The sequence below is a fragment of the Cricetulus griseus genome, assembly GCF_003668045.3.
Source record: "Cricetulus griseus strain 17A/GY chromosome 1 unlocalized genomic scaffold, alternate assembly CriGri-PICRH-1.0 chr1_1, whole genome shotgun sequence".
In the NCBI taxonomy this organism is placed as follows: Eukaryota; Metazoa; Chordata; class Mammalia; order Rodentia; family Cricetidae; genus Cricetulus; species Cricetulus griseus.
In genome coordinates this window covers 107,351,871-107,374,358 of record NW_023276807.1, presented here as the reverse complement: position 1 = coordinate 107,374,358, position 22,488 = coordinate 107,351,871, and the positions used below count along the sequence as shown (strand labels likewise).

At 47.2% G+C, this 22,488-nt stretch overlaps 1 protein-coding gene across 1 annotated transcript in view; it reads left to right on the top strand.

Annotated features, from left to right (window-relative positions):
- Slc2a9 (solute carrier family 2 member 9) overlaps positions 1-22,488 on the top strand; it is a 114,933-nt gene that overhangs the window by 38,111 nt on the left and 54,334 nt on the right. The window contains exon 6 of the mRNA XM_027387033.2: positions 7,507-7,639. Within this exon, the coding sequence (XP_027242834.1) occupies positions 7,507-7,639 (133 nt within the window). The remainder of the gene's footprint in view (positions 1-7,506; positions 7,640-22,488) is intronic.

Here is a 22,488-nt window from a genome sequence, read left to right as displayed (position 1 = left end):
TACGCTCACACCATCCAAGCTGCATCTCAAGCCTCTTGAATCTGCATCTCTAGAGAGTGCCCCAGAGGCTGTGAATGGCTAGTGCTGGCCCAGTTTGGTGATCTTTGAGAGACTGGGAACAGATCTAGACAGTGCCTATTTTACTGGTCAGGCTTAGTAATCAAGCCTAGCTGTATGAGCAACAAGCAAGGCCAATCTAGTCCCTGCTGCCTGTGCTCACGGGAGCGTTTGAATCTGTAGAATGGATACTGGCCCAGTTAAGGTGGCTGCTATACCCTTATGAGGGGAAGGGACAGAGAGAGGCCTCTCCATGTTTGTCCAAGTCTTTATTCATCACCAGTCAGCATGCACCAATAACTCACTCAATGACTAGGGCCATAATTGGGACCCTGGAGACAATCTGTGTGGGCAAAGTCCTGCTAGGTAGCTTGCAGCAGTGAAAACAAGAATACCTCTGTATCTGAGCAGACAAGGCTTTAAGCAGATCCCCCAAGGTGTAGCTACTCTTGAGTCCTGTCTGCACCAAGGGCTGTTCAGGTGTGTAGTGGTGGCAATGACAGCCTTTGACTGTTGCTGAGAACTAGATGCAGGCCAAGCTCTGTGCATGTGTTCCCCTGAAGCCTCCTGACAGCCTGTAATGTAACCTAGTTATTGTCTCTTTTGCCTGGTCCATGGTGGCTACACCAGCTTGTCAAGTAGCAGTATGTGACCAAACTGTCCATCTCTGGGCTTTGGCTACTTCTTGCTAAGGCCATGGACTTAGTGTTAGGAAAACATGACAATCAGAGCTTGTCTTTTTTGTCAGCTTCCTGGATGCATACCATCAATGCTGACCCGAATCCCCTAAGACAGACTCTCAGAGCATCACAGAAAGTTGGTCACAGAAGATAAAGACCACAAGCCTGTGGTTCTAGGACTATCGTTTATTCATTTGTTTAGTGTTCATGAGTGTGTTCATGAGTGCGTGCGTGTGTGTGCGTGCGTGCATGTGTGTGTGTGTGTGAGCTCTGTGGACCAAGAGCATATGGGGAGCTGGAAAGCCAATGGCAGACATTCCATGATAAATGCTAGAAGCACAAAGTCTAGGTCAGGAGGCTCAGCTGCTGCCTCGCTGGCCCAACACTAACCCCAGACCCTCCTGGTCCTTTCTGAGCATGTCTGTGGATTAAAGGAGTGACCGTGTGAATGAGTTGAGGGATCAGGGTGTCAAACTGTCTCCCTGAAGAGAGTGCCCTTAGAGTAAAGTGTGCTTAGAGGCATTGATGCTGTGAGGTACCACTGGGATACCAGGACAGGGGCAACATACCCACTCAGCAGGTGTCCTACAGGAGACCATGATGGAGGGAAGTAAAACTAGGAGTGCACGAGGTAGACCACCAGTAGCCTGACTGAATCCTGAGGATAACCAGCACTGGGTGATGTGTCTCCAGGTTCTATCCCTAGAGATAGCCACAGTGAGCTGGTTGGGCAGAGCACAAGTCTGGAGGCGTCAAAGGCATGGCAGATGGGTAGATGGCAGCAACATAGTATCAGATAAGCCATCTAGTTTAGTAGGGAAACTGAGGCAGGTGCTCATTTCAGTATTGCTAGGTTAGTGGGGGCTGGCTGAAGTGTAGGAATACACAAAGGAGATTTGCAGGATTCTTAGACTGGGGTGCACCCTTCAACAAAGGGCTCCGAGGTCAAGGGCTCCAAATACCTAGACAGAAAGCTGAGAGAGAGAGAGAGAGAGAGAGAGAGAGAGAGAGAGAGAGAGAGAGAATTGAGGGCAAGGCTCCTAAGGGTGGATGTGTCTGTTCTCCAACTTCTAGACTCATACCCAGGACTGATGTGTTCCATACACCCAACTCAGATGTCATGGTCCCTGGGCTTGGGGGACAGCAGATGTGACCTTAGACCAGCTCTTAAATTAGTGTAGATCATATAGGTTGGTTGAGGATTCCAGCAAGGGTGTGAGGGGAGAACCGACATTTAATGGCCATTAGCTTTGTATCAGGCCCATGCTAGGATTTCTCTCACCCTCACAGTAACCTACAGAGGATTACTACAGAGGGAGCACTATTGGTTGTACCCATTTTCTAGCTGAGCAAATGGATCCAACAAAGAGCAAGTTCAAGGCCCCATAGCCAGGGGCAGAAAAATCAAAACATGGATCTAATTTCATAGTTGATGTCCTTCCTCTGACCTTGGACTCCAGTATCCCCAGATGACATCCAAAGTCACAAGTGCACCAATAAGTAGGTTCAGCCTCATTTGAAATCAAACGTCATCCCCTTATCGAACTCCAGAGTCAAAGCTACTATGGAGAAATACAATTCATACGGCATGTCTATACACATGCCTATGCGCCCCATTGCATTTGCAAGCCTTCCCACTCCGAGTTCTGTTTGGAGGCTGCTGATCAGTGAGGGATGAAAAGGCACATGGCAGACAAAGGGAACAATGAGACTCAGAAGCCAGGGTGATTCAACTGGAAAGCAGAAGGCTGGCGAAGGGATTAATCATGGGTTTCAACTCCAAGGAGCGTGGCTTTGAGAACAGCAGGTAGCAAACTCCTTAGGAAGCAGAAGAGAGGAGAATTGTACAAATATAGTCAGGGAATTTGGGGGTACCTTAGCAAGGTACAGCTACATTGTAGCCTCTTTGACCCCATGGACAGCAGAGGTTAAGGGCACAGGCCGATGGCCACCTGCATGGGTTCAGCGCCCCCCTCCCCCAGGCTATTTATAGGGAGTGTAATTGTCAATGGAGTAGAAGATTCTTGGTACCTGGGTTTCTTCATCTGAGAATCAGGAGCACTAGCAGGATTTCCAAAGACTCAGTAAATCTGTACAAACAACAATGTTCCTTCTAGTAGGCTGGCCAGGGACAGTTCATAGCATCAGTGACCTTTAAAAGAAGTGTGGAATTTTTACTCTCTTTCAAACAGAATGAAGTTGGTTTACAGATAACTCTTGCTGTAGGACTTCCTAGCAGCCCCCAGCCTCAGGGTCCCTTTCTACAAAAAGGCAATAATGGAGGGCTAGTCTGCTGTAAAATTGCCTTAGAACCAAGCAAGGCAGAAACCAGGCCAATACTTTTGAAAGCAGAAATGATGATAGGATCAGGAAGGGAAATGAACATTCTCATATGTATAGGAGTATGGGGTCCCCATTTGCAGGTGACACTGGCAAATACCACACAGTGAGGGTCATGTCCTTGGACTGTCATGTCATTATGTGTAACAGAGGGAAATGGGACAATAATATAAACTTGTACAAGGATCCCTCCTAATGTAGAATCAGGCCATGGATACACACCAAAAATATCTAGAATAGCATATGGTTGTAAGGAATGCAGATGTTTTAGAAGCTGGAATGAACTCTTGGGGACAGATTTGGAGGTGGCAAAAGACTGCCACTCCACTCAGGTAGCCATGCTCTATCCCATGGCACTAAGAAGCTGGGGCCATTAGGGCCCTTCCTTGGGAAGTGTCTGAAGGTGGAGTGGCAAGGTCACTGGAGTTCTGTGGTGGCCCAGCTTTGCACATGTTGTCTGTCTCACACAATGGCTGACACCTGCACCTGTCTCTTTCCTCGATGGAGCCCCTGTCATGCTGTGGTGAACATTGGAGCTGAGTTTAAGTGACTGGAGCTGAATTCTTCTCAGGAGACTGATTTTGCCTAATAGAACAGCCTCTCAGATTCCCTAGTTAGCTAGCAGCTGCCAGGCCTGAGACAGCTGCCATTCTGCTTTGCTTTGAGTTGACGGACAAGAACAAGGGAAGAGCCTAGCAGGGGTCAGCAGAGCTAACCAATCATCCAACTTCTCAAGGGATCTCATATGCATTCACTGACTTTTCAGGGCTCAGATTTCTCTCCAATAGACCTGAAACCATAAGGATGCTGCATAGGGAAATATTATGTCACTATAAAGTGTCAGCCTTTAATAGGATGCCATTTAGGAAAGGCTTAAATTTAAAAACAAATACTTGGAGAACTGCTTAAGGGTCTCATCGTTAGCAGCTGCATCGATGACCTCTGTCACCACTCACCTCCAACCGAACACACATTCAATCTACCAGCCCTTGCTGAACACCTGCCAGGCTTCAAGCACCAGCAGATACATCTAGATACAAGACTAGGGGTGGCTCTTGGGGAACTCAGTCCACTGGAGGAAAGAACATTGGAAAACAGGACAGTGCCATTTTTTTCATGGAGCTACATAGAGAATTCGGCCCACTTGCATTAACATCAGCCTTCTTTACCCAAATCATGAGTGTGAAGAAACATGAAGAGTATCCTGTTGCATCTCCAAAGAACCTTGGAGGTGGTCAGGGTTTCTACTTTTCACACCTAGAAGCAATCAAAGCTGTTCCTGCAAGTAGCCAGTGTGGCATGGTCACCTTCAGGTCCCCTGCTTCGTTCCTCCAGGATCCCTGCACACTTGGTATTTCACAAACTTAAGAACTTGATTCTGTAAGATCCACGATGCCTACTCTGTCTCATAGTAGTCCAGAATGGGGTTATAATAGAGAGGACCAAAGCCCTCAATAGCCTGGGAGAAGTAGCCTAGAAGCTTGAAAACAGAGGCCTTGCAGTTGAAAGAGCAGGACACAGTTGTTAGAAGACCCATAGACCTTCCCCAATGGGGAGTTAGACATAGTCTTGGTCAACAAGATAACCCACACCTGTCCAGATGAGAACAATGGGTACCAGGACCCTGACCCAAAACCACTGGGCTGGGTCCTGTGTCCCTTCCCATTATCTCAGAGTGTGACTGTCCTCTCAAAGACTCATCCTAGGCTGACTTCTGTGGCACCTTTTGGACCTCCCTGGGGGAGTAACATATAGTTGTCTGATTAATTACCTTACAGAGAAGCAGGTTTCCTTATGGCATTTTCGTTCATGCCTTGTTTTGCTTGATTCCCCTTTCTATGCTTCTATCCTGCATCTCTCCACTGCCCCCATAACTTCTGTCCCCTGTACCTCCTTCCCCTCTCATATGTCATATGTTATGTGATTTCCCTCATCACTGCCCTCCCTTAAAGCCTATTTTTCCCTCCTCGTGGAACTCTTTCTAGTTTTCTAGACTTTACCCACATTTACTCCCACCCAGATGCATTGCTAGAGAGAGAATGCAGTGTTTGTCTTCAGATGGTTACCTTGAATTATGTGTTTTTAAAAATGCTTCTAAAAACAGCCTGAAGCTGAGGTTACCCTCCAGGAATAGGAAAAGGAACCCTGAAACTGGTCAGTGTATAAGAGAAACTTCACCCCCTCATCTGTTTCTCATTAGAAAGCAGCTATTGGGTGGCACTGCAGAGGGAGATGCTGAGTTCTTGGCTCATGTTGGTACCAAGGAGCACCATGGATGGTCACTTGCACCAGAAAGACAGAAGGTCAATTCCAGCTCACTTGGCTCTAGCTGGGAGCCTCTGGCTTGTGGCATTGAGGCTCCTCCCAGGACATTTTAAAGTCCTTGTCCTTGGCAATATGATTGGAGTATAACAAATTCAGATCTGAGCTGCCTGCTCGGAGGCAGGGCCCTTTACCACTCAATGGGTGACCCTGGGCCAGACTGAAAGGCTTTCCTCAATTATGGTGGCTGCTACTGTCCCTTATCAGAGTGCTGTGGTGTGATATTTGCGTGTAACCTACGCATGTACTCCCATGTACCTTAAACCATCTTGAGACTCATTATACTACCTAATGCCATGCAAATGCTATGTAAATAGTGGTTATGCCATATTGCTTAGGGAATAGTGTCAGAGAAAGAGGTCTGTCTATGAATGTTCAACACAGATACATTTTTGTCTAATGTTCAACACAGATAAATTTTTTCTGAATATTTCAATCCACAGTGGGTGGCACCTGTGGATACAGAATGTACAGGCAGAACTGTTCATTGTTTTCTATCATGCTTTAAAATTTTAAATTGAAATGTAGTTTTCATGCCAGTGTTTACTAAACCCCTGTGGTTTTTAGAATAGTCTCAGATGGTACCACCAGAGCCCATCTACATTCAGAATATTCCTTGATCTGTGAATGGAGCCCATCTGTGTCCCTGGGCACTCCTCACCCACAGTTGCCCTCTCTGACCTTCCAGTCTGATTTCACTCATTGCATGGTCTTCTGGTCACAGGCCTCCCAAAGCTGGAAAGCCTGGTTTGGCCTTACCTGTCCTTCAAAGGGAGATGCAAGGACTGTGCTGGCCTCTGAATAGAAGTAGTAACTAGGGGGGTGGACTGGGGGTGGGGGAGGAGGGTTGGGGGTGAGGAGAGGGAGAGGGAGAAGGGACTTGAAACAAGCTTGTTCCCTAACTAGAACTAATAAATAAATTAAAAAAAAAAGAAGTAGTAACTAGCTTCAGAAAAGGGAGGAGGATTGGAGTCACGTTGGAGGTGAGGAGTGAGCCAGCACTGGCTGAATGCCCTGACAGGCCCCTTCCAGCTTGCCCTGTGCTTCAGGGGTCCCTGCTGTTGCATCCTGGTATGGTCTGGAACTCTCATGGGCTCTGCCATAAGCGCTCCATAGAGGATCTCAGAAAAGCTGACAGGGACATTCTCTCTCCTGAGAGCCATCCCTGGTGATAAGTGGCTTAGGACAAGCCATCACATACACCCAAGGGCTCTGAGGTCATGGAGCCTGAATAGGCCAGCAGACCTCTGCCCATCGTGCTAAGTCTTCAGGTTTCGGCATGTCTCATTCTCTCCTGGACTATTTCCTTTCCCTGTCTTAGGAAATAAAACACACCAAGTGCTCATCTTGGAGCTAGAGCCTTTGTCCTCCCCATCAGTGCTGCCTATGTGACTTGCTCCTACACAGGGCACACAGTGGGAGCATATTTGTAAAGTTGGGTGACAGAAAAGCATGCCACCTTGATGGACACAAGAATTTATGCTTCATGCTGCATTAAGGTTGCACTGTATGGGAGTCACTGCACACAGTGAATTGATGGCATGTGTTGGAAGTGGCCATTTGTCTTTCCCTACCAGCTGGAAAGTGAACATCCTCCACAGATAAGGGCTCCCTGTCCCCAGGAAAGGCCTTGGAGACAATGCCATCTTTCCTGTCCCTATCTTCATTAAAATAGGAAGATGGTGGGCACTACACAGGGGTCTTGATCCAGTGTTCACATTCAAGCAAGTCTGACTCCATGCCCATGGCAGCCTGGGAAGATGCTGAGGGAGTAGAGGAGATAGACGGAAACCACAGGTTGGCTGTGGTGATCCAAGCTAGGGGAACAGCCATCTCTGGTACTTCTCAAGTGGTCTGGCTGCCAGGATCTACTTTCTTTTCATATATGTTCTAGGTTACCATCTCATGGAGATGCTGAAGACTCTACACCAACTCAGTTGGAAAATGCTGTGGGCACAGCACTATTATCTCATCTGTTCTGTTCCTTCCCTTAGCAGTGGGGACAAGCTGAGCAAGCAGGCTTCCTGTGAACTTCAAGATGCTCAGTCCAGTGTCCCCAATAGATCAACCAAAGGCCCCCTCCGTCAGCAAAGTCTTCTCCCTGCAGGAGAGCACCTGGCCATACTTGTTTGGAGTGATCGTTGTCCCTGCCTTGGTCCAGCTGGCCAGCCTGCCATTTCTCCCTGAGAGCCCACGCTACCTCCTCCTTGAAAAGCATGACGAGTCAGGAGCCATGAAAGGTAGGGCCCTTTCCTTTCGTCATACAGTGGCAGGCTATGCCTGGGTCACAGCAAGATGCTATGCTGAGGACCAAGTGGCCAAACAGGGCAAGCAGCAGCCTCCCTGCAAACACTGTGCTGGGTGCTGTGGGACAGCCTCTCCCTTTGCCTCCCCAGCAATGGACACTGGTCAGATAGCAGAGGCTCTGGAATATGAAGAAGGTGGCTAAAAAGAGCCTAAGAGGTCTGATTCCAGAAAGCAACAGGGCTTGATAGAAGAAACCGAGTACTCCTGTGGAGACGTGATACATCCTGATTTGGGGAAACTACCCTCCACCTGCCCGGCTAAGAAAGGGCCCTTGGGAAACTCATTAATTACATATAATCAGAATGGGCAATGTGGGATGCAGTGAGTGAGTGAGACTCTAAAGTTTGATTTCATAGCACAGTAGGAACGTGCGTGCATATGCATGAGTGTGTGTGAGTGTATGAGTGTGTGTGTGTGTGTGTGTGTGTGTGTGTGTGTGTGTGTGTGTGTGTTTAGTATATACATCTTAAGTCATAAAACATGATAAATACTGCACCTCTGCCTGGGAAAAAGAACAAAGCTATTGGGATTCTGGCCTTGGGTTGAAATAGAATACTGAGATCTGCATTTCTGTCAATAACTACCAATTTCACAGCAGGTGTTCAGCAGACAATCAGTTTTTGACATGCTGGGTGTGGGAAAGACAGGAGCATGAGATGGCATCTCTGCCCTCCTGGAGTGACTGAAATGGTCAGTTATGAGGGACAGACATGTCTGAGGGTAGATAGCCTAGGAAATATGCTGTTTGCTGAGCCTGTGTGGACCCTTGCATTCAATCTCCAGATCCCCAAATAAACAGAAGTCTGGATGTGGTGAAGCACGCATTCAATCCCAATATTCTGAAGGCAGAGATGGGAGGATCCCCATGAGCTCAAGAGCAGACTAGGTTACAGAGTAAGAGCCTGTCTTTATAGGAAACAGAGGGAGTGACACTATCCATGAGTGGCACATCTGTACTGGGCACTGGCCTGTATTAGTTCATTAAATCCTCACAATCATAGGAAACTGAGCATCTGGTCAATTGGCCAATGACACAGAGAAGCCAATGGTAGCATTGAACTTGAACAACAACAAAAACAAAACAAAACAAATAAAATGGATGCACACTACATTTCCTGTCTCCTTGCTTGACACTGCAAGAAATACACTTGGCCAGTCTATTGAAAATATTGGGGGGAAAGGTCTTGTAACAGTCAGATCTTGCATAATACTGCATAACAAATGCCTCAAAACTCAGGACAACTGCATTTGTTTTGGCTCATGTGTCTGGAGAGCAGCTGTGTATTCTGTTAACCTTGTTGTCCTTGAAATTCTACCTAGGGTAAACGGAGGTTCATTTACCTATTCAGTGCTCAGCAGCCTGACCAAGGTTGGCCTCAGCTGTTCTCCATGTGGATCATCATCTCAGAACAATCTTAATCTAACCCTCCAAGACACACCCAGAGTGATATGTATTATTCCCCTGGGTGTCTCTCAACCCCATCCTGCCAACAGTCAAGACTAAAGGTGGCAAAAGACAAAGGAATGAAAGTCATTGATGCAATTGAGGCTGCCAGGCAGCTGGATTCAGACTGGAAGAGTGTCTGCCTAAGAGAGGACAGTACAATCACACAGATTATTCTAGAAAGTAGAACTAGAGGCAGAGGGGCATCCCATGAGAAGATTTGACTGAAGAAGACAGGCTCTCTAGATGGTAGGATGGGGCTGTGAGCCAGGCAACGCAGGCAGCCATAGGAGCTGTGAACAGTCAAGGAGACTCGCCTGTGTGCCCCATCTGTGGCACTGAGCTAATTGGGTTAATTATGCAACTGGCATGATGAACTTCCAACCTGGTTTTGACAATGGCTGGGCCACAGGAAAAGTCATTTTTCTGGGAAGAGCCACCAAATACCTCTGAGCTTCCTGGCAGCTAGAGAAAAGGAATGTATTGGTTTCTCCATTGGCTCTCTCATCAATGTCCCAGAACACAGAACCCCAAGGATAAGATAAGGAGTAAAATCAGGCAGAGTGCTGAATCCTGTAGTTGGTAAAATGGTCCATCAGGAACCCGATGCCCTCATAAATCAGGGTAGTGTCATCCTGTGCCAAGAGCCACAGGAGAGAAGCCCTGGGTCCCAAGGGAGAGCTTCCTGAAGGAGATGGAAGCTGAATGGGCGCGAAGGTGATTGGCATGAGGATAAATGTAGAATGTGTGCAGTTAGGTTAGTGCTAAGCCTGTGAACTTGTGGGGCTGGATCAAGCACCTGCAGACCAGGAAGGAATGGTGTGTGTTTATTTGATTGCTTTAAACCAGTGTTCTTGCTCAATCCTACCATTGCTGTCATTCATGAGGGGCAATCTTCGCATGCACCCCAGCTCAGAGTGGCCCTCCAGAAGCATTAGTTCCATCTCTGTTATGTTCATTGTAATTCCTTCCTGAAGACAGCCACATATCTAGCTGTCACATGACTGTCAAGGTCACATAGGGACAGAGGTAGGGCTTCAGTAGAACCCAGCTCTTTCTCTCCCATCCTGCAAGAGCATCATGATATTTTGCCCACTTAAAGCCACACCTATGGAGATATGAATGTCATTAGCGGCCATACCAGGGAAAGCAATAGTCAAATCACCTGCAGTCCTAGAGGAAGAGGGTTTTTCCTCTGCTTAGAGGTGGCTCTAAACTCTTTTTTTTGAAAATTTTATTTATTTATTATGTGTACAACATTCTTCTTCCTTGTATATCTGCATACCAGAAGAGGGCACCAGATCTCATAATGGATGGTTGTGAGCCACCATGTGGTTGCTGGGAATTTAACTCAGGACCTCTGAAAGAGCAGTCAGTGCTCTTAACCTCTGAGCCATCTCTCCAGCCCGGCTCTAAACTCTTGTACGGGAAGAAGACAGTGCAAAAATGGGTCATCTTGTCTCTGACCACCTCCTGTCATTGCCATCACTCGACCTGAGCTTGCATCACCCACACAGACTCACAGCAATGCAAGAGCGGAAATCCCTACTCTCCTCCGGAACTTGATCCCTCGGTTCCTTGATCTCCTAAATATTAAAAGGCAGTAAGTACAGAGTGGGCAGTGGTCTGGTGTGGCTCATACATCCCCTTAGCACTGTCTCTCTGGCTACCTACTTGCAGCAGCAGCAGCAGCAGCAGCAGCAGCAGCAATTTTGCCTCCTGATTCTCTTAGCTGGTAGGTCTCTGTGGCCAGCCCCACTACACAACAACCTGCAGAGGCTGAAGCTAAATGGAACTGAACCAAGTCTCCTCTTAGCCTCTCTGTTCTATGGGATTTTCGCAGCTTCTTTTGAGGTGTGAGGAAAAAGTGATCAGATAGCTGACTTTCCTGAGGTCATCTGGGATTCTCCCAAGCCCCTAGAGGGCAGGGCACATAGCAGCACCCACCTTCCAAGGCTGCTACAATAGGGAGAAGGTCTGTGAGGTGCATGGCACATAGAAGGCACAGCTAATGTCAGGCTCCCGATTCCCCAGGGTTCCAGCTCTGCTTTGGTCTCAGTGAGTCTGTAGGTGGCACTAGATCTGAATCCCTCACCACTTCCAGCCCTGAAGCTGACTGGGCCACCCAGGAGACTTCATTCCAGATGAGAAATGAACATGTTCTCCTTTTTCAAATTCTTTAGAGCCAATGACTAGAGTGTGTCCAAGAATATGAATGAGGTGAGAGCTGTGGGAGACTTCTTGCTGTCAAATTAAAGAAAGGGTGTGGGGAGTGTCCTGGGAGAGGCCTGGGATGAACCACTTTTCAATGACATGGGTGAATGGACTCATGGAGGGCCATTCTCCATAGGATAATGTCTTTCTGAGATGAACTGTTGACTACAGGTGGCTAGGATCACTTCTTCTCTGGAGTCAAAGAGTTAAAATGAAAGGTGTCTGTTCTGTCCTCTCCTCCCCCCTCAGAAAATGACACTTCACCTGGTCCCATCATCCACATAGCTGACACATAGTCAGAGATCCCTTTGCCTATTTGTCTTCCTGTTGCAGCCTGGGTCCACAGCACCTCTGAGGTCATCACCATGCCCCTGTACACTTCTGGGGGTGGAGAACTCAGTCCCCAAAGCCAGCCCATCCTTAGACACGTGAGTCAGGAAGTTCCTATGCTGGGTGATGCCCTCACATCAGAGCTTCTGGCAAGATCTTGTTAGAGACAAAAGGTTTGCATGCTCCCAAATTCATATGTTGAGGTCTTAAGCCCCTGAACAATGGCATTTAGAAGCCAGGCTCTTGGGAGGTGATTAGATTAAATGCTGTCTTGAAGGTAGGACACCAAGGATACTATTAGTGTCTTTAGAAGAGAGACAAGAGTTTTCATCCTCTGCCTCTACCTGCCTCTATTTCTCTTTCTCTGTTTCTGTCTGTGTGTCTCTGTTTCTCTCTGTCTCTGTCTGTCTGTCTGACACACACACACACACGCACACGCACACGCACACGCACACGCACACGCACACGCACACGCACACGCACACACGCAAGCACATATGGAATGGAAGGCCATACACCAGTCCAGAGAACCAACTCAATGGTACCCTCTATTCAGACTTCTGCCTCCAGACTATGAGACTGTCTAAGCCCTAGCCCTAGCTATTCATTCCAGCAGCTGAAGTCAACCAAGACAGCTCCCAGGGACCATATCTGATGCTCAGAAGGAGACTTCAGGAGCACCTAGGCCCAGCAATGCTCCTAGCCTCATCTGTCCCTGGCTCATTTGCCAATGGTCCACTGCAATCGCCATCCAGCTGTGAGACAGTTGTAAGCACAGATGTGGGCAGACAATTCCCAGACTCCAATACACCATATGTTCTTCACAACCAGGAGCCCATCCAGACCACATACAGTGCACTGTGGATGTGTGGGGAGTTAGTTCCCCTCAGATAAGGAAGGATCCAGTCTCCCTGTGGGGACATTCTAGGAGCTGTTCCTGCAGGAATTGCTTAGAAGTCAAGTGAGACCCACCTGTCTGCCCTAGGCAGGTCCCCCAAGACATGTGTTGTGCTGTTGGCCCTCTAGATTTCACATCTGCAAAGTCCTCACACAGACATCCCCCTTCCCGGTCTGTGCTTTCAGGCACCCCTTCTCGGGCCAAGTCCCTTCCCTCTTCTCACCTGCAGAATGACAACACTAGCCTTGTCACCTCAGGGGTCAGTCACAGGTGAAATAAATGAAGGAAAGAAGTCTGTGGAATATGGTGTGTGTGTGTGTGTGAGAGAGAGAGAGAGAGAGGGAGAGAGAGAGAGAGAGAGACAGAGACAGAGACAGAGACAGAGACAGAGACAGAGAGACAGAGAGAGAAACACTCTTTAGCAGAAGCTAAATCAGCTTCAGTATTGACCTTGGCAGTAACTCCCAGAACCCTACTGAAGGAGGAGGCAAGGGAGGCTGCTGACCCAATGCATCTCATTTACTGCACAGCTCCATCCCCAGAACAAAGCACCTGGAGGAAGCAAAAACATGGCCCGAAATTTCCATCTTCCCTGGTATCAATCAGTCATCCTGGTGAAATAATCAAAGGACGTTCAATTTTTATACAGACAACAATTTTGCAAATCTCACAGAACTCATTTGGATTATTTTAAAGCAGTAATGAAAGAAAACTCTGTGCAAGATGATGGGGGTTTTATTACCCCCCCCCCCCACACACACAATCATGCACACGGAACAGGTGGCCATACACCAGTCCTCCACAGGGTCTCTGTTGTTTGCTGCTGCTGCTGCTGCTGCTGCTGCTTTTGTGTGTGTGTGTGTGTGTGTGTGTGTGTGTGTGTGTGTGTGTGTGTGTGTGTGTGTGTCAGGGTCAGCTGAGGTTTCTCTCTCTGCCTCCTGTCTTGCCATGGGAGTGCTGGGCTTATAGACACACACTACCATGTCTGGCATTGCCGGGGTTCTGGTATCTGAACTCAGATCCTCCTTCTTTCTTGGCAAGGTCTTTACCCACTGAGCCATCTCCCCAGCCCTGGTGTTGTTTCTGGCATACAGATGCAAGAATTCTCATTGGCAGTCTGAGCACACAATTTTGACTACCAAACAGAAACATTTCAAATATCTCTTTTCATTGCATGATTGCGTTTAAAAATTCTACACTCCTGCAGAAATGTGCTCCTTACCTTGATGTATTATTATTAATTATTATCAATTAATTGTTTTTTCTTCAAAAATTTTATTTAAATTGGGAACAATTTTATACATTTTATTTAAATAGAAATGATTTGGTACATTTTATTTAAATTAGAAATGATCTAATTTCCTTCTCCCTCCCCTAAAAATCTGTCCAGTCATTTGGGGCAGGGCTTAGGCCCTCCCCCTAAGTCAACTCTTGTAACAGTTTATCCAACAAGCCCACACCTACTCTGAAAAGGCCACACCTCCTAGTAGTGCCTCTCTAATGACCAAACAGTCAAATATAAGCCAATGGAGGCCATTCCTGATCAAACCACAACACAGACATACCAGAAAGTATCAATTTAACACCAAAGAAGACAGCCTTATATCTTTGTACATGAAATGTTCTAAATTCTGTGGGAACTCCTTTGAACATAAGATCAGGTAGGTGCTGCTGGAGTAAAATTACATACAGCTGGCAGAGTGGCTATGCTAGGCTAGAGTGGATGAAGTCTCAGGTTCGAAGTCAAGTTAGATGATCCTACTCATCCCGTGATTCTAGGAGACTCTTATACTCAAGAGGACGGCATCCTAGGATACACATAGGAAGCCTAGTTTCAATTCCCTAGTTTCAATTCAATAATAAAATAAATAAGTTCTAAAAGTATGTATCCCAGCCTGTGGGAGTAGGAAGTAGCAGGATAGCCATGAATTCTAGGTCATCTTTGGTGTACATAGTATCAGGCCAACCGGACTATATAGGAAGATCCAGTCTCAGAAAAAAAAAAACCAATCCCCCCCCCCAAAAAAAAACATGTCAACTATGAGCTTCTTTAACAGGAAGTGATAGAGGCATTTGCGAGACCTCAAGATGGGCCAGAGCCAGTATATGGCAGAGTCCTGGCAACAACCCTCAGAGGGATACTTGGAGTCCTTAAAGTCAAGGTACAGGCAGAGTTGGAAGGAGGGCATCACATTGTTAGTATAAATGTGGGCTTCAGGCAGAATGCTGGTAGGGCCTTCTGGTGGTGTATTTTCCTTACTCTGAGATGGACTGGCATTGACTCACCCATGAAGTCACCACTGGCATTGAACTTGAGGTGACTGTTGGTGTTGGACTTGAGGTGACTGCTGGTGTTGGACTTGAGGTGACAGCTGAATTATTTGTTATTTTTATGGTCTCTGCCAGGCATTAGTCAGTCAATGTCTTGAAACTTGCAATGCCTTGTAACTGGAGTACAGGTAGTGTCCCCACTTTGTCACATCTTGTTTAATGCTGTCACTGTTGGTTTTGAAATCTTCAATTTCTTTGAGGAAGCTATTTTGGTTTTTGCTTTTGTTTTTTTTTTTTACTCAGTCTCTTGTAGCCCTAGGCTGTCCTCAAATGCACTCTAGAACTGTTTAAGTTACTTTTCTGTTGCTGTGATAAAGCACCATGACCAAAGCAACTCATAGAAGAAAGGGTTTATTTGGGTTTACAGTTTCAGAGGGATAACAGCCTGTCACATCAGGGAGGCATGGCAGCAGGCACAGTTGCAAGTGGCAGGCTCAGCAACCAGTGCAGAAGCTTAGGGCTCACGTCTTGAACCACAAGCACAGAGCAGAAAGAACAGACAGGGAGCAGAGCAAGGCCTTATGCTCTCAAAGCCCACTCCCAGTGACACACTTCCTCCAGCAAGACCACACCTCCTAAACCTCCCCAAACAGCACCATCAACTGGGGATCGAGTATTCAAATGCATGAGCCTATGGGGAAGATGCCATTCAGACCACCACAGTAGCCACGATGACCTGAGCTCCTGGTGCCCTCACCAGGTCTGGGTTACAGGCACATACCACCACATCTTAAAAGGCAGATTCTTTATAAAGCACCTGTGTATTTGTTGGATTAATTCAATCAAAAGACAAAATTATCATCCTCAGATTTGCTGATCATTATCCAATTCACTGACTAGTAAACTGTAAAAAAGCTATGTGCTGATCACAAAGGAAAACAATGATGCCCTGCTGGCTTTTCCACACTGTGGGGTCTCCCACACCGTTATACAGGCCATGAAGTTCCAGGCACAGTCACAGTAAAATTGTATAAAGCTCCATAGAACAACTTCTATACATCTCCTTCTATACTCCTTCACAACTGTGACAATGAAGAGACCCTGAGCCTGCATCGGAAGTCCCATGATGTCCCATTCTTAAATACCAGTAGTGGTTAAAAAGAAGTGGCTTGACAAAGCTCCTATTTTTAGAAATCTTTAGTCCTGCACTGTGCAAGGCGAAGAGCTCAGAGCATCTGTGCACATGATCACAAAGAACCATTGGGAATGTTCCATGTGACATTTCTTTGCCTGCTTTGTCATGAGAAAGAAGCTCTGGACCACTCTGGGCCTTGTTCTGCAAGAGATCAAGAACACTCAAAGAGATAAAGTATGGCTGTCACCACAGTGCAGCGTCACAAGCTGCCACCACAGAGCAGCTAACTGTACACCAACTAACTGTATAGTTGTTCTGGGGACCAGAAGTATGAAGTCAAAGTACCAGCAGAGCCGTCTTCTCTGCTAGCTGGTGATAGTGGACAGTATCCTTAGTGCTCTGGCACCCTTAGTCTTCCACATCCTTAGTACCCTAGCATCCTCAGTCCTCCTGCATCCTTATTGTTCAGGCATCCTTAGTCTTCCTGAAACCTCAGTGCTCCCACCTACTTAGTCTTCCATTACTCCCAGTGTTCCCATACCCACAGTGTGCTTTGGCTGGCAGCTGCAACCCCCAGCTTCCTCCATTCTTACATTTTCACTGAGTCTCTGCATCTGTACTTCATTCTCCTTTGCCTACAAGGACAGGAATCAGATGAACCAGGTCATCCCAGGGTGACCCTACCACCATCATCACACACACAAACCAGGTGTTTCCAGAGCTCATATTAACAGGTATCATATGATAACAGGTGTACAACTTAAGCCACAGCAGAAGGCTACAGCATTTTGTACTCATTGTCTAGACAAAGAAAAGGAAGGGAAGGAAGGATAGTCAAGGGAGGGAGAATGCAGCCAGAACATACTGCATATCTCTCTCTCTCTCTCTCTCTCTCTCTCTCTCTCTCTATATATATATATATATATATATATATATATATATATATATATATATATATATATGACCTTAGACCTTGGACTTTGTACATGCTACACATGCTAGGCAAAGGCTCTATCACTGAGCTACATCCCCAGACTCTGTTGTGTATTTATAGTACCCATTGCTCAGTAGGAGCCAGGTAGCCTTCTAATGATGTGTGTGTTGGCATTAAGTATTAGTAACAACCTCAGTGCTATTATGTCCAGTTTCCTGGTGAGAAAACTGAGGCCCAGAAACTTCAAGGAAGTGATAAATCCAGGGTTTGAATGGAGGTGTGTGGTCATGACAAGGCTTCTGTATTCCTTACATGTCTGACAGCACTGTAAGAGGTGAATCATTTACTCTGGGTCATACATGGTCAGAGGGTACAGTCCATCGTAGAGGGGAAGGCATGCGGCAGGAGCATGAGGCTGCTTCTCACATCTCTGGGGACCAGGAAGCAGAGAGACATGAACGTCAATGCTCACCTCACGTTCTCCTTTTCCTCCCCTTTCTTCAGTCTGGGATCCTAAGCCATAGAAGGGTACCATCCACACTCAGGGTAGGTCTTCCCTCTTCAGTTGTGCCTCTTGGGAAACATCATCAAAGACACATCCAGAAGTGTGTCTCCAAGGTGATTCTAAATGTCGTCAAGCTGACAGTGGAGAAGAACCATCACAGCCCTGGCTTATATATGTCACATTTTGCACGCTCAGGCCATAGACACAAGTGGGCTTTGCAGACACCAAGTCATTGCTTTGGCCGCATCAAGAGTGAGGAAAAAGGTTCACAGCTGGAATGATTTGTCCAGGCCCCACAGCTAAGAGGCAGCATCCTGGGGGTGGCCCAAGCTCTCTGTTTTAAATACAGAGCATTGTATCATGGGGGATGTTTGAAGTACAGATCTGGGCTGTGATCAACTTCAGCTTTGTCTGAGTCTGTGAGGCACACACAGCTCCAGACACCACTTCATTGATCTGGAAGAGCTCAGGGATGAAAGTCACCACACTTGGCCTGGAAGGATGCAGGGTCTCAGATATCCATGAGGGCAATGGAAAAGAACTCTATCTAACAGGTGCCATGGACTGAACTATGTGTCCCCTAGTTCAATTCGGGGGCCCCAAGCCTACAGAGTGACTATGCCTGGAGATGGACAAGTAAGAGGTAATTAAGTGAAATAAGGTTCCAAGGATAGAGCCTGATCCATAGACCTGGCATCCCCACCACATAGTAGCCCAGACACTTGCTCATTATAGTCAGAAAGCAGAATATGCAGGCAACCCTGCTTCACCAACTGACTTCACCCAGCATTTGGACTAAGGAAACATGCAGCCTTTTCTAGTACAGGAATAACTCAAAGCTCACATGTGAAAATGTGACATGATCATGCATCAGGGAGTTGTTTGCTAATTTTCAACTGCTGTAATGAAACACCACGATCAAGTCTTATAAAAGAAAGCCTTTAATTGGGCTTGTGGTTTTGGAGGGTTAGGATCCATGATGGCCAAGCATGGTGGCAGAAACATCTGAGAGCTCACATCTTTATCTTCAAGTAGGAGGCAGAAGGTGAACTGGGAAAGAATCTTTTGAAACCACAAAACCTATTCCCAGTGATATACCTCGTTCAATAAAGCCACACTCTAAATCCTTCGCAAAGGGTCCAATAAGTATTCAAACATGAGGACCATTTGCATTCGAACCAGTGTAGGGGCACACCTCATGCTAATGTAATGGAGACTGAAGCAAAGGGCCCTGAAGCTTTTGATCCTCCGTCTGCCCATGGCACAGCGTAAGGAACAAATCAGTGATTCAGGTAATGTTCCAAGCATGGACCGAATGAGGGCATAGTTTCTGTCAAGTAGGTCAGAGATTGCTCATTATAAAGTCCTCTTTTCAATCTCCTAGGGACCAGTGATCCTTAGAACTTACGAGAACAAGTGATCAGGCCAGATCTCTAATCTCCCAGGTTGCAGTTGCACCCTCTCCCTCAGTCTTCAGAGCCCTTTCTTCCATTCTGCAAGCATGTGGCCCCAGGGAAAGGAGAACAAGTGAATTTGTTCAAAGAGGCTGAAGACAGAAAGATGCTTCCCAACTTCCTGACACAAGATTCAGAGTCCAGCCAAGGGCCATGGTGGTCTCCCACAAAGTGAGCTCCTGCTGGTACTAATGAAAGCCCACAGGGCTGGTGAGTCCCTACATAGCCCAACACATTGAGGTTCCAACCATGATAGCATGGAACTCACACCAGCAGCATGGCTCTCAAAGGCCCTGGGTAAGACATGCAAGTTTGCTCTCAGCCCCCTTGTAAGATGTCATGGGAACTACTCTCAAATGTACTGGCTGTCAAGACACAGCCTCCAGATCAGTGAGGAGGAAGCCAGGCTAGCTAGAAGCTTCTTTGTTGACTTAATTTGGTAGACAATGTATTTCCCCTATTCCTGCTTGCTCAGTTGCTGGTTTCAATGTCTACATCTCTGTCATGATCACTGTTCCCTGTGGCTGGGGGTTCTGTGCTCATTCATTCATTCAGAACATGTCAGTGGACTGTACATGCAAAACAGCTCTGAGGACAATTGAGAATGATAATTATTATTTGTTGAACATCAATTATGTGTCGGCTGTGTGGGTGAAGTGACTTTAGTCCCCAAACAACCTGATAGCTTGGCTTTGTCATTTCTGTTTATGGAATCAAGCATAGCCGACCAGTTAACTAGTTAACTAGTCCTGGGTCATACAAGAGAGGCAGGGCAGGGTGTGAAGCCCAGGCCATCTTGGTTCCCAGGCCCACATCCTTCCCATCATATGGCAGTATCCCCTACATTGTCCCTTTGTAGAGGGAGATTACCCATTGGGTAAAATACTACAGGCATGAAAACAGATCATCCTAGTCAAGAATGAAAGAAGTTCCCCCAGAGAGGCAGACACAGGGGCAAAGGAAGCTAGATGAGAAAAGCACACTTGATGGGTGCTCACTGCTGGGGACGAAGCACTGCCTTATGCAGGGACAGCCCTATCAGAGAGTGGATACCATAAGTTGCAAGAGGCTGTGGACAGCAGCACAGGGGATATACATGGCAAGGAGAAGGAACATGTTTTGTCACTCTCACTGGTGTAAGTAAATGAGACTGAGCAGTGTGTCATGTACTGTTTCCCCAAGTTGGACATGACACCACCATCTTGAAGCAAAGCATCCATGATGACCCTCATAAGAACTCAGATCCATTAACTCCCTTGTGGATTGGAGGGAGGGGAGAGGCTAATGAGACCCCTACAAGACCTTCCTGAGGGCCTCTGGAATCTCCCCAGGATTCCTGTCTCACTGTACAGATGTTACACCATGCTGAGGTGGGTTGTCTCAGTGTGTAGCTGCTCCATGTTCCTATAAATAGCCCCAATAAGCTCACTGGTTCACCAGACTGGGCTTGAACAAAGCCTTTCTTTGGCCTGCCAATGTCCTCCCATCTGGATGAGATGTCTCTTTAGGTCTCCTCAGGGAAAGTCCCACAGCATCATGGGATCGGAGAGTTTTGTTACTGGGAGCAGACACCTTCTGAGCTCTCAGAAACATCAGTCTCTCCCTCTGTATTAGTTGGTGACAAAATACCTGATTGGAAGCCACCTGAGGAAGGAAGGATTTATTTGGACTCATGGTTTGTGGGCACACTATCCTGACGGGAAGCTAGGACAGCAGGAGCTGTGCTAGTCATGGCAGCAGGAGCACGAGGCAGCAGCTGTCACACCACACCCACAGTCAAGAAGCAGAGAGATGAGGGTTGGGATTCTCCTTTTTATTTAGTCCAGGACTCCAGCCCATGGATGGTGCCACCCACAGATAAATGAGTCTCTTGCCTTAGTTAAGTCAATCCACACACACACACATACACACAGGCATGCCCACAAGTTTGTTTCCTAGATGGTTCTAAGTCCAGTTCAAATGGTCAGTGAAGCTAACCATAGCACCCCCATCCTGACCTTAGAAATAGGATGTTCTTAGACCTACACCCCAACCCCAGACCCTCTGCCTGTACTCCTGTGCTTGCTCTTCTCTGGAGGAGATGGCAACCAAGCTGAAGCTCCATGAACAAGACAGTGGGCAGGCACCGAAATTCCAGAGAACACAGAGGAATGGGCACATGTGCCCATGGGTGTCTGCATTGCTCAAATCCCAGGATGTTCTTTAGCTGCTGAAGGTTCCCCTCCTCTAGCTGCCTGGCACACCCTTCAGTACCCCTCCCCCAGACAGTTTAGCCCCAGGTTGTCATTCTCATAAAAACATCTCTGGTTAGAGAGGGACTCATGCTATAGCAAGAGCTCCAAACCCAACTAAAGCAAAGCCCCAACAATAGTGCTATCCTTCAGAGCAATTATAGAAAGCAGGAGATATATATCCAGGTCAAACATAGCTACAAATTAGTGAGCAAAAGGGTGGCCCAGTGGTCAGGGTCCAGAGGAACTGCCCTGCACTGGAAAGGAGGGAGGGATGTGCTGGAGGGTGGGGCACATGTGTGTGTGTCTCTGTGTGTGTGTGTGTGTGTGTGTGTGTGTGTGTGTGTGTGTGTGTGTGGTGTCTGTGTGTGTCTGTGTTTGTGTGTGTATTTGTGTGTCTGTGTGTGTGTGAGTGTCTGTGGGGGGGGTGTCTGTGTGTGTGTTTGTGTGTCTGTGTTTGTGTGTGTATTTGTGTGTCTGTGTGTGTGTGTGAGTGTCTGTGTGTGTGTCTGTGTGTGGCTGTCTGTGTGTGTGTGTCTGTGTGTGTGTGTGTGTGTGTGTGTGTGGTGTCTGTGTGTGTCTGTGTTTGTGTGTGTATTTGTGTGTCTGTGTGTGTGTGAGTGTCTGTGGGGGGGTGTCTGTGTGTGTGTTTGTGTGTCTGTGTTTGTGTGTGTATTTGTGTGTCTGTGTGTGTGTGAGTGTCTGTGTGTGTGGGGGTGTCTGTGTGTGTGTTTGTGTGTCTGTGTTTGTGTGTGTATTTGTGTGTCTGTGTGTGTGTGAGTGTCTGTGTGTGTGGGGGTGTCTGTGTGTGTGTTTGTGTGTCTGTGTGTGTATGTATTTGTGTGTCTGTGTGTGTGTGTGAGTGTCTGTGTGTATGTGTCTCTGTGTGTGTGAGTGTCTGTGTGTGTGTCTGTGTGTGGCTGTCTGTGTGTGTGTGTCTGTGTGTGTGTGTGTGTGTGTGTCTGTGTGTGTGAGTGTCTATGTGTGGCTGTCTGTGTTTGTGTCTGTGTTTTTGTGTATGTGTGTGACTGTGTGTGTGTTTGTGTGTCTGTGTGTGTGTCTGTGTGTGACTGTGTGTGTGTTTGTGTCTGTGTGTTTGTGTGTCTGTGTGTGTGTGTGTCTGTGTGTGTGTGTTTGTGTGTCTCTGTGTGTGACTGTGTATGTGTGTTTGTGTGTCTGTGTGTGTGACTGTGTATGTGTGTTTGTGTGTGTGTGTCCCTATGGGAGGAGCAAGGAGAGCCTCTTGCTCTTTGTCTCACCCCAGGAGGTGCTTGACAATATCCAGAGGTCTTTTGGATTGTCACAGCTGTGGGTAGAATCCAGGGACGGTGTCGAACATCCTACCATGCACCAATGCCCCCCACTG